General features: G+C 40.7%; 1 protein-coding gene across 2 annotated transcripts in view; it reads left to right on the top strand.

The window, feature by feature from the left end:
* The first annotated feature begins 1,300 nt into the window (after window positions 1-1,300).
* cxxc4 (CXXC finger 4) overlaps window positions 1,301-13,080 on the top strand; it is a 35,212-nt gene continuing 23,432 nt past the window's right edge. The window contains exons 1-2 of one of the 2 annotated variants that reach the window (XM_035417216.1): window positions 1,301-1,532; window positions 3,935-4,870. In XM_035417216.1, the coding sequence (XP_035273107.1) occupies window positions 4,046-4,870 (825 nt within the window). In that variant the 5' untranslated portion in view covers window positions 1,301-1,532; window positions 3,935-4,045. Of the gene's footprint in view, window positions 1,748-3,934; window positions 4,871-13,080 lie in introns of both variants that reach the window. The other variant, XM_035417215.1, reaches the window with a different exon arrangement.

Here is a 13,080-nt window from a genome sequence, read left to right as displayed (position 1 = left end):
CCATCCCTCTTGCCTGTGAATTAACTGAGAATAAATTGTTTCCCCCAGAGATTCTTTCACCATCTCTCTCTCTCTCTCTCTCTCTCTCCCTCTCTCTCTCTCTCTCTAATATAATTACACAAATGGTAATACTGTAGGTTGGCTTTTGCAGAATGTCTCATCAGGGCCACAATCTTTAAAATAATAATAATAATAATTACATGCACAGTAAAATACATCATTAATGACTTTTCCCCATCAAAATACTTCACTGGGGAAAGCAAAATACTAGCTTTTTGGTACAAAACAACCATTTACAAAGGAGTATTTATTGTTTAGTGCACACTGAAGCATCAATCAGTCATTTATTACCGTAATAACAAACCTCCTTCATTCAATAACTTTTTCTGATATGCCTACTGTAAACTCGATAATAGCATTAACCTATTTAATGCCTGTCACCTTGAACACTGTAAGACCATGATGCAGTTCTGTTCGACATTACTTACAGTTTAACAAACTATTAAAATTATCTTGTCATTCCTACTAGGGAGATGATAATGCACAAGTATTCCTACAATGTACAGACATACATTATAAGAAATTGTGTGATAGCTTGTTTATAGTAGGTACTGTTCTAAGAACAGTTCTTGATAAACATCTGAATCCGCATTGAGGTTTGTTTTTAAGGCCAGGTTTATTTCAAATATTAATGCATTTATTAATCTTGCTTCGTTTAGGAGGTTAGTATTACACAGATCGCCGCAGCTATTGTGTTTTGGACACATTAAACTACATCTTGCGTGTTTAGGCTTGGGACAATGCGTACAAAAAATAACTTTGGCTATTTGTAACGCATATGCTATGTCCTTTTTAAAGCTTGTGTCTTTTTACAGAACAGATATATTTAAAATATTGTTTCTGATTTTTAAAAATGTATAGTTCTGTAAATCCACACGACATATACATCACAAATATCTAGATTCGAGCCTACAGACATGCCTGGCCATCGGGAAGAATTTATAATAATGATGAATCCCCGCGGTCGTGCACGCAGGTCTCCGTAATTATGGCTGTCTTTCTCCTGAAAAAAAGAGCACACCACCCTGGTTGGAGCGTTTTATCTTAATCACCGCTTGCTTCAATTCTAATTAATTTTGCAAGTTTTTTTCTCAACGAACCACAAAACCCCTATTAGGAGACGTATCCTTAAAATGCCAAGCCTCTCTAAATGCTTCGTCATGTGTCCGAATTAAAAAAAAAAAAAAAATAGCTAGAGAAAGAAACGGGGAAAAAGGTTAAGACGCAGCTTCCTATTGCTATTTCCCATCAGAGAGCCCTAAGCCATCCCCCTCCCAAGTGCTCCTCATGTTTCTATAGTAATTTCCAGCCAATGATCAGTAGGTGTCCACATCCCAGCTTCCTCACCTCAGCACCAATCAGCCACACACAGCGACAGGAGACACGGACCGAGCTAACACTCGGCTGCGACACAATACACCCCGGACCAAGAGGAAACACCTAACCTTCCATATTTCACCTTCGCTTCCGAGGTATATTGCTAGCCGCTCTTTATCCCCCTTTCGTTCCACTTCTCTTCTTTTCCTACTTTTCTTTAGAGAGAAGTCGGTAAAATGCGCCCTTTGTTTTGAACGCGAACTGTGTGTTCTTCAATCTTGCGTTATTTTCCACATCTCGCCGTGCAGTAATGCGCTGCTATATATTGGCAGACTGGTAGCGTCTGGAATCTCTTCTCATCAGGAACCTGGTAGGTGATGTGTTGCTCTTCCATTTTCCTTCCTGACATCATATTTGCATGCTTTCTAACAACCCGATTTTAGCTTGGTTATGCTGGTGCCAAAGTCGTTCAGGCGCGTGCGAATTAATTCCTTAGTTTAATTGCGCCGTTCAGACCCCTCCTCGGATTTTCTATGCATGACCTTTGATCTGAGTGTCTCCGACAGACCAGACGGCGAGTAATTAATGACACAGTACTGCAGCGGCAGAATGCTCGGAATCGGACGTACTTTACTTTCCCCCTCTCTCACTAAGTATTGAGTATTTCTGTTTCACTAAACTTTGTTTACAGGTTGAAAATCAATAGCCGTGACTTGATTGCCTTTGGCTTCGGGTTTTTTAAAATTTATTTTCCCCCCCAGGGATGGATTGATTAAGTAATTATGACACTAAAAAGGCTGATTAGTTAAAAAAAATATTTTTTTAGTTGTTTGTCTTTATGTTATATTTGCGCAATAGCGTCAGTATATCTTTTCATTCATGTGTTTTCCATATTTGAATAATGCATGTGTAAGCTGTCTTGGTTACCTAGTTTTGTGACAACAAAAGACACAAAGCAAAGGGTATATTGTGTACTGTCCTGCTTTGCTGTAGGTTTAAAAATGCATAATTAATTTGCCTAGCTGACTGCTTAATTTGGGGCAGCTTACGTTGGTTGCGTCTGACCTATTATCCAATTATATAGTTAAATAATTAGGTTAAATGCTTTTATTAAAGGGTAGGCCAGGAGTGCATTCAGTGGGACTTGAACCTGAAACCACTTGGTTACTAGTCCCATACCTTCATAATGTACATTAAAATTCACTGAAACTGGATTAAGTAAGGGTAGCCTATGCGGCACCATACAGAGAGACAGGTAGCTATTACAGATATTGTTATAAATGCATTCTTCTAAGTGGTACAAAGTACACTTGTGGAGTTTAAGCAGAAAAAAGCTAATTACTTCTCAGAAAGTAAGCAATCATACCGGTTCATTTACAATACATTATTTAGAAGGTAGATAAAGGCCACGGAATATTGTGTATCTGGTCCTTGTGTCCATGGTTGGTATCCAAGGTTTAAAATTCCTTTTTTTCCCCCCAGTATGCTTCAAGGTTTTATTCTCGAAATGATTGGGAATGCATTCGTGCTCGTGAAACGTTATCGGGTTTGGCAATTAAAAAGGCTAGCCCATAACAGGTAATGGAGTCAGAGATGTGTCTAATGGGCTTTTATCTGTGGAAACAAAATCCAGACGGACTTGAGAGAGGAAATGGAGTCCCCCAAGGCAGCTGACACTACAGCTGTTGGGTCTGTGGATTGGCTGGGTTGAAGCTCACCAGTGGCTATCTTACTGTCATTGAGTAAATGTAATGAGGCTGGAAATGAATGAGTACCAGGTGCTCTTAAAAGGCTGGACCGAGGTGCATTGTGTGAAACTACTTATGGCATTAGGATTGTATCATTTATTGAAAATACCCACCTTGCCCTTGCTAATGCACATACGCAGTGCATATTGTGTTTGTAGCCATTGTACGCACATGGACTCAAGCATGTTTTTAAATGGTTAATTAAATAAAACAACAATGTTTTTCTTATGCTGTGAAGAAGATATTGTGCTTTAACCTTGGTATTCGTGGTCATTTCATTGTAGGCCTGGTTTGTCTGTTGTTGTTTTTTTTTTTTTTTAAATGTGCAACATAATAATACACACGTGACAATACTTTTTTCACTCTTATCTGGACAAGAGAAAATAGGTAATGGAAAAATTAATTTGTCTGAATCTCCTTTGATATTTTTTATTGCTGCTAATATCATTTCCTATCAAAATACTGACAGTGAAATCTGTGTCGAACATAGTTGGTTGTTTTGTAATTATCTGTCTTTTAAAATGTTGATTTAGAGTTCCTGCAGCCTGTCTTGTCAGGCATGTTAATGTTTGTTTCCTATTATAATGACATGTAAGTGTGTCATACCTATCATATAATTGTCAACAGACAGGAATCAGCTCTGAAAATGTGAGATAAGTTTCATTAGAAAGCTGTCAGATAGTAAATGAAATGCCAGCCGGTTTCTCAAATGCTGTGGTTTTATCTTTTTATATAAGTTGGTAGGGGGAAATTGATTACGAAGTGGATGTTTGCCCATTGTATCAGTAATTGTTGTTTTCTTGTTTTAGCGCTTGAGAAGATAAACCAGGATGGTAACATATTGTTTGTAACCAACTTGATCTTGACAAAGGCGATTCCAACCCCAGACTTTTTTGTGAAACCTCAAGACGATTGCAGCCATGTCTAATATAAACAATGCTCTTTGTATTGAGAACGGACAGAATGCTGATGTGTCTCTCTTGCAAAAGGATAATCTTCAGGAAAGTGGATTAAGTCAGATTTTGGATTATAATGCAGAAATGGAAAGGTACAGGTCTTTTGCAAACTTTTACAAAACGAACGGGGCATTTCCACAGACTGCGAAGATTGCTCGCATAACGACGCCGATTTTTCCCAGCGCCAGAATCGGCGTGTCCCCTTGGAACTGCGATAACGCCATGCTCTGGGGAAGGAAATCAGCGGCAATGAACCCTAATAGGACCAGCATGCATAGAAATGACTCCCAGAGGCCGGGGAAGCCTGGCGTGCCGCCAGAGACGTTGCAAATGGCAAATAATAATTTCCTCACTACCTTATCCCCCGAACACTGCAGACCTTTAGCAGGAGAATGCATGAACAAGCTGAAATGCGGCTCTGCTGAAGCAGAGATAATGAATCTCCCGGAACGCGTTGGAACTTTTTCCGCTATTCCGGCTTTAGGGGGCATCTCATTACCTCCCGGGGTCATCGTCATGACAGCCCTTCACTCCCCCGCAGCCTCGGCAGCCGTTACAGACAGTGCGTTTCAAATTGCCAATCTGGCAGACTGCCCGCAGAATAATTCTTCGGCGTCCAGCGGAAACCCGGCGAAGAAGAAGAGGAAAAGGTGCGGGGTCTGCGCGCCCTGCAGGAGGCTAATCAACTGCGGGGTGTGCAGCAGTTGTCGGAACCGCAAAACCGGGCACCAGATCTGCAAATTTAGGAAATGCGAGGAGTTGAAGAAAAAGCCAGGCACGTCGCTCGAGGTGAGAATGCCCCCGCCCCTGCCCCCCCCCCCCCCCCAACAACCGCCCCCCCACACACACACACACACACACACACACATTCTCCCCCCCTCCCCTCCCCATCTCTCTTTTTATTATTATCTCTGCACTCCAAAGCATTAACCTTTTCATTTAGTCATGTTTAAGCCCTTGAAAATTGTTTCCATGCCCACCCATGCCTGAACATCCCCGGCTTCTCAAATCTGCCTACCCGCCTAGCCTAATTGGCAGTAATTAGGGGTGTTTGCGCGGAGCACAAGCTGAGCTTGGCTCAGACACCCCTAATTGCTGCCAGTCAGGCTGGGGCTGGAACACATCCGAACAACCCCGGGCTTGGCTGGGCTCCAAGCTGAGCTGGGAAAAGGTTTTCAGCAGTGAGCCATCCCTCTCTACACTTGGTCATTTTAACCAATTACGTGAACTGGCTCTGGATGGCGAATCAATACCCCACAAGTTCCAGCCTCTGCAAAATGCAGAGTGATGCAGATGCCTTTTCAGAAGCGCCACCAAGTTATGGGTCAGAAGCAGTCGGCTTTCCTGTTGGTGATTTTGTTTGAATTGATTGTTGTTAAACCCCAGGGTTGTATTTTTTAAATTATTATTCTTGTTTAACCCATTATGGAATAATTCCCTCCCACCCTGGCAAACAATAATGTATTGCCTTCTACCCTTGTAGAACTCTCTGATTCCCTGAGAATTTTTGTGCCAGCCTTGCAGTGTTTCCATGTGATTATAGTCATTTGGCTGTAATGCAATGAAGAATTGAACTGGAGGGCCAATGGCTTGATGCAATCGTGTTTGGATGGTTTCACAGCTATACAAGGAGTGGCACATGATAAACAGGGGGTTTTAGTATAACCCTTTAGCTAAGTAAAAGAACTCCAGGAAAGCGACTTAGTGGTTTTTGTCTTAACTGAATTGTGCTGGATGTGATGTTTTTCACATATCAACATCGACCAGGAGGAAAAGGAGGCATGTTTATGAATTTTACTTTTCTTCTTGAAGATTCTTCGGGAAGCCTGCTTTAAGGGGTCACATAAATACAAAGGTGGATAATTAGTTTGAAAAAGAGAGACCTGATGGTACTTTGGAGGTAGCAGGCCCATTGGGTTAATTTTGCACAACAATCCCTTTTTTTAAATGGAATGCTGGTGGATTCTGCATTAGTTAAAGTAATGCAAAAATGGTGCTAGTAGGGACCAACAGAAAGGACAGAGAATTAACACACCATTTAAATATTTCTTCCTGTCACATAGGCACAGAGGTTGGCATTCATTGACATGACATGAGTTTTTATGTCTAAAATGCTGTATCTTCGATATGTGTTTTTTTTTTTTTTTAATGTATCTGACTATCCGTAATTTTAACTGTACAGATTATCGTCTTTTTAAAAAAATGAGAAAATGCCTGTCCAATCAGCTTTCAAGAGTTGTGGCACTAAAGGGCAAACATCAAATAAATGTTCCCTGTGATTGTGATCCAACTGTTTTCATCATGGTGTTTCTCATTAAGAGATTCCTGTTAAAGAGCACATTCTAATATTAGCAAATATCCCAGACCAGGAAGTATGATAAGTGGGTGTGCCTAAATGGAATATGACATTGCGTGGCTTCCAACGCAATGATAAGTGTGCAGCTGAGATTGCAATGCAATTAAGCAACCGTAGTTTTGCATTTATTCAGTCAGTGCCAGTGGTGGCCATATTTTGAGGATTGATTGTATTTCTCTTTTTTGACTGTTCTGTTCAACTGAGCACCTGTTCAGTTAAGATATGCCCCCCTCCACCATAAGTGTGTCATGGCAGTTGAATCAAACATTCAAATTTTCCCTGCCCAATAATTTGATATTTGCCAAAATGACTGTGGTTACTGTAGTCATTTAGTCAAGTCTGTTGTAGGAAGCCCTCTCTCTCGACATTATTTCGCTATATGGACTTTGGTGTGTTTCATTACACTCTGGAGAGCTGAAGACTGCCAGTGCCACAGACAACAATTTCTATTCTGTCTTTCATAGAAATATGAAGAATATGTTTGCATAGTAACAGTAGTCAAGTCGAGCATTGTAGCTGAGACCTCTGCATGAAGTTGGAGTCAGTTCTAGGTCATCAGTGAGTCCAGACCAGCCATACATTTGCATTTATAAATATTTGTATGTATATGGCACTCACACATGTTCATGTTTAGAATTGTCTGAAGTAGTAATTATGAATATTATTTAATTATTATTTTCAAATTGATATTTTATTTTACTTTACTTTCTCCCTTATTTGTCTATTCTAATCAATGTGTTTTTGTGCAGGGTTTCTAATACAAAAAGAACAGCTTACAGCATAAGACAATGGATCAAAGTAAAATATCCCATGCACATGGTTGGATCTAAGTTATGAATGTGGTCATGCATATTTAAATAACAGTCATGAAAATCAGGCTTCAAGTCTTGATTTGAAACCCAGGACATGATCTTAGGTTTGTAGTTTTAATTTAATTTCACAAACGACTTCCTGTAAACTTATAGCCTATGCCGTAGCATTGGAGATCTGTTCGTTTCAGGCTTATCATTTGAAACGTTGCTATCGTGTGCGATGTAAAAGTTACAGGTGGTCTACTCTAGTTAATGGAATTCTTGCCAGGGGGACTAATGGGGAACTCATTTGAGCCCCCACCCCCTCCCGTCCAACCCGTGTGTCTTCTGCTAACAGGTGTCTCAAGCAGGTGTCCAGGAAGGACCGTGCGCTGTATTCGTAATGTTTCCCTGGCTCATTTTTGTAAAACCTTAATCTTGCAAGACAGTTGAAATCACCTGAAAACAAAACTAAAGTTACTTTAAAGAAAGAGGTGCCTGAAAAAGTCCTGTAATTTATATTTTACAGGTCACTCAGCCTTTCATTTTTTCCCCTACTGCGCAGAGACGTCTCTGCTTCTGTAATTTAATGAATTATGGATAGCTTTGCGGCTTTAGTGCTAAGGAAGCGTGAATGTATGTCGCATTTGTGCGGCATACGTGAAAACGTCCATTCTGATTGAAGTTTGATTGTCTGCGACAAAAAATGGGTGTGCTTTGTCACAGATATATGATATGATGTTAAAAGACATGAATCCACCTATGCTTTCCCAAGTGTGCCATTTTTGTGCCCCCCCCCCCTTACATACACACACGCACACGTGTGCACACACACACACACACACACAAACAAACATTCAGTTATATACCTCCAGGAACGATAAGCCACTGTCAGCCAGTTAGATTTGGCTGTCACTGTTTTCACATGGGAATCACCCTGAACTAATTATATCTTAAGCAGCGGTAGGAAATGCAAATCAAAATTTTACTCACACCCCTGAAATCGGAGAGCCAATTTAATCTAATACCCCCTTTAATTTAGCGCGCTAATTCAAGACCCCAGAGGATTGGCCAATGTCATCGCAGTGCTGAGCCCTTACCAGTCTCATTTCTCCCTCTTATTGACCCCGGAATGGATTAGTCTAGCAGAGGCGTCTCATCTGCTCTGACATTCCCCAAGCCGGCCTCTTTGCCTGTTTTGGGTCACAAGGTGCTGGGTCAAATGCCATTATAAAAATACGAAAAAAAAAAAAAAACTAATGCCAGCCGATCTCTTAGCGATGTCTAGACCACAGTAGCAGAGCCGTTAGCTGTTTTGCAATGTCTGTTTGTAATGAGCTATCAAGCTGTACTAGCTGGCTCTTTTTCAGTCATTGTTCTTTTATGGTTATCTTATTTCATACACCTGAAATGTAGGAAAAACATTTTCTTCTTTCTTTTTTTTTTTTTTTAGCTGTGACATTACCAAGCGTTAAGTTCAAGCGTTGCAGTTTACTTTTCTTGAACCCATACGTTTATTTGATGGGTTCCCCGGATATATGGAGGCGCCCAATGGAAAGTTCACATCCTGCTAATAAATTCTGTACCATTAATCACAGGGCTTTCTTACTGTCCTTTTTCCTAATGGGGGAACTTGCAGGAGGACTGGAGTATATAATGGAATGGGACTGAAATCGTACTAGCGACAGTAGCTCACCGTTCACAATTTTGTGCTTAAAATCTGCTGCAGGCAAGTGATATGCGAAACTATATTCTCTCATGCAAGAGATAATTTTCTGAAGTAGAAATATGTTAAAATACATCTTTTTACTATCATGGTATTTGAGTATTTAAATGACATAAGAATACAGTGAAACACCGCAATATAGGACAGTGTATAACATTCATTTGCTACTAATTACATAGGTGCCTACAATCTAAAATTATCAGAACTGAATGGGTTTATCAGAGGTCAAAGGTTGAATCTTGAATTTAATGTCCTGCTGTAGTAATCAGAGGTTAGCCACAATGTCAAAGTGATATTCAGAGGTTTATGGAAAATGCTATTAGACATTCCCACAAGCAGAAAACTTGGAGCGGTATCTATTGTTTCACTAGACTGCAAGTCAGCAACGGTAAATGTTGTCAGCGACTGCAAGTTATAAAGGAGCACAATTTGAGAAGGTTAGGAAATTAATAAGTGGTGTTTGCAGGGGTGGGTGCAGCTCATAGCGAATTACACGGCGCTTCGCATGCAAGTCATGAGAGAGAAGTGGTTTACTGGTATGAGGGGGATGTTTGATTGAGGTTTCTATTTAAGATGAAGAGTCCTAGATGAGAAAACACTGCTGCATTAATAGGCTTCATAAAGACTCTGAAGCACGGGATTTTGTGCGGAGCTGGAAAAGCTGTGATTATGAAGATTCCGATTTCTGGTAGGAGAAAAAGAACCATGAAAGACTACCATGTAACAAAAGAAATACGTGTCATAGTTAGCGGAGGTCAGACTTGCCATTTGCAGGAAAGCACGATCGTGAAAAGTCTGGGGAAAGGGTTTTAGGTTACGTTCTCCTGAAATGAATCTGTCGTTACGGGGTAGCGATGTCTTTGGAATCCTGTTTTGCACGATAAAATAGACGGCAGATACCGAGGCCCGGCTGAAAATATAAGAGCCTGTCCCTAATGAGAGGCAGGGAGCTAAGTAAGCGGCAGAAGCCAGGTCTAATTTGTTTTAGGTGTGCTCGGAATAGATAAGAATGATTTGGTGGCCTTTTTCTCCCCTCCCCCAACCTTTGCTTCCCTGGAGATAACGCAGCAAAGTGCTCCCAGCCAATCTCCGTGGGGCGAGGGTGGCGGTCCTGTGTGTGTGTGTGTGTGTGTGTGTCTGTCTGTGTGTGTGTGGGGGTGGGGGGGGTGGGGGGTGGTTTAGCACGCGCGCAAAGCCTAAGGGACAGACCGCCTTTAGATCTGCAGATCTCTAGGTTACCGAATTTATTCAAGCTTTAAAACTGCAGATTAATTTGACTGGGTCTGAAGAAAGGCCTCGCCTCACGGTGTATCTCAACCTAAAGGGCAACCTTAAGCTCCTGTCAAGACAATAGGATTTTGCCACCCGAGCCGCGCGCCGACCACTTAATTATGCACATCTCCCAGCGTGGAACCCCGGGCTACTTAGAAGAGCAGGTCCTGTTTTTTGCCGCGCGCTGTGGATTTCCTGTCAGCTTCCATTTGCACGGATAGTTGTATTCCCTGGGCTTGGAGGGGGGGTGGTGGGGGGGGGAGAGAAGGCAGGCCTGCTTGCAGGCACAGCAGCCCTGCTAAAGAATTTATAGTTTTTGCCACCGCCACCAATTACGACCGAGGTGTAATCGGAGGCCCCCCAGACCGCGCCCTTACACTGTGGAGGCTGTCGCCTCCACCGCCCCGGTTTGATTGAACATCCTCCAGCTCGGAGGCGGAGGGGAGCCCATTGTTATGGCCCATATTGCAGGAGGTGGGGTTTGGTTGGGGGTTGGGGGTTGGGGGCGGGTGGGGTGGGGGCGGGTGCCCAGTGGAGGGTGGACAGTGTGAAAGTGCAGGTGCGGAGGACGCTAATGTGTGGCGCTTTAAATTTTAAACAGATCGCCGTTAATAATTTATGGCCGCTCTGGCTGAGAAGTTAAAAGGTATCTCTTCATTACAGTCAACCTGTAAAATGAGAAGTATCAGTGCAGGGTGATGGTAGCGGTTTTGTAATGTTTTGATTTTGATATTGGATTTTAAGGGCAGGACATATGATGATTGGGTAATGGTTAAAAAAAGAATTGTTTTTTTTGGCTGTGGGGATTAATAAATTAATACTCTGAATCAATTTTTTTCCACACTGTTAATCCACAATGTTTTCCTAGTGCCCATGGTTCTTCATTTCAGTTGCAGGCATTTGGGATAATAGCATGCTTCTGATTTAATATATTTTATGAATTGGACTGTTAGTACCAAGCTTCAAATAATCATTTTATATTTTCACAAGTATCTTCACTATTAAATTAATAACATTTATACAGAATTTCATTTTGCACAACATGTTGTGAGTGAAATGGAACAGGGTTTACCATCTCATTGGCATGAATGTCCAAATGTACATTAAGCTTCTCTTTGTGGTTCCCATTCAGATATGAATTTTTCATGGCAAACATCTGATACTATGGAGACAGAAATATGTTAATGTTTTTAATGGCGATTCCAAGGTTTCAGGGGATTCTGATTTGAGGGAAGAAAACCTTCACCCTCTGACTTTTGATAGAATGTCCAGTATGTTCCTTGATGACATCATTCTGTGTATTCTTTTTAAAAAATAGAGTCTGCACTATAGGTCACGTTTGTTAATCATATTCATGTTTGTGTGAGAACAGATTGTCGGTGGAATTCTTTATGAAGTGAAAAATCTCAGACCCACAGAGGAAGCGATTAGATTTGACAGTGACCCTTATCTTTGCCCAATCAGTGGAAGGCTAGGAGAGGAGAGCAAGAGGTTGTCTGGTTAGATTATCCCAGTTTCCAACACAGCCGTTGCCATATTAAAGTGCACTGTTGCTTGACATATATTTCTTGTTCTTGGCTCAGTGTAATTCTACATTTGTTTTTTGGTATCAGCATCAAAAAGTCAAATTTCAGTAGCATGCAGCCTGTTAGGCACTACTCATTAATGACTAATCAGCCAGATTGTGTGATTGTATGTGCATGGTGTGTTTTGTTGAAAAATATTGGTTTTTACCACTGCATTAATGTATATATTACTATATAGTATTTCAGACACTGGAGAGAGACATACAGTACATTAAACAGCGAATCACCAACCTGTCATCTGTCAACAAAACCAATGTGTTTATGAACATATGCAAGCTTCAATGTTGTTTGTACTTCAAATTTATAATCCTTAATATTCGCTAGTCATGAACATTTGCAGAAAGTTCCATACCTCTGTATCTTGCCATATATTTGTTAAATGTGTTAAAATATTTGTTCATGTTATTAAAATGATTTTGCATAAAATTACATAATATTAACATAACATTACATAAAATTGGCAAAATTAGCTAAAATCATATGGCTCTTGCCAGGCATGACTTTTTATGTGCTGCCAAAGTGTGTACTTGCCAGATTTTGCTGGGGTGCTGTGATGAAAACATTTATTTAGCTCTTCCCATGGGCGTGTGTGTGTGTGTGTGTGTGTGTATGTCGTGGATGGTTATGCTTATGTTATCTCTGGTTTTCAAGACAAAGACTTCTGTTGAACACACTTTGAACTAACTACAGTACAGAGATTCTGCTCACTGAGTTTCACAGTTTGGCCTAATAAGTCATTTAGTTGTTTTTAACTGATTCTAAAATGAAAGAAAGCCATCATGGTGGTAGTCAAGATTAAATCACTCTGTATATTCATATATTTGTGAATCTGTTACTCATGGTGGTCACTTTCATTACGTTTCCAGTGAAAAGGCTTTATAAAGGGTATTTGTCGTGTTGATGTTTGTCGTGTCTAAGTGCAAATTTAATGCCAAAGTTTTATCTACAAAAAAAGATTAGCAGGATAGGCATGATTTGTGTCCAGTGTGTAAATGTTTTTGTTTACAGCATCCAAGCTCTGTACAGATAAATCATTGTTCTTGCGTATTGTATTTGAGGGTAAAATTGCTTGCACCAAATATAATGCCAGTTGTGATAAGTGGTTCCTTGAGAATATCTCATTAAATCAAATTCTCAAAATAAAAATGGTGGACAGTCCATTGTAATGTGAAGAGAAACCTCAGTGTTACTCACAAAGATGTTTGTTTTGAGGTGATAAATATATGTACCAAGTGAATATACCATGGCACTGTAATACAAGGCAGCCA

Source organism: Anguilla anguilla, chromosome 5, assembly GCF_013347855.1.
Source record: "Anguilla anguilla isolate fAngAng1 chromosome 5, fAngAng1.pri, whole genome shotgun sequence".
Taxonomy (NCBI): Eukaryota; Metazoa; Chordata; class Actinopteri; order Anguilliformes; family Anguillidae; genus Anguilla; species Anguilla anguilla.
This window is presented reverse-complemented; position numbering and strand designations above follow the sequence as displayed.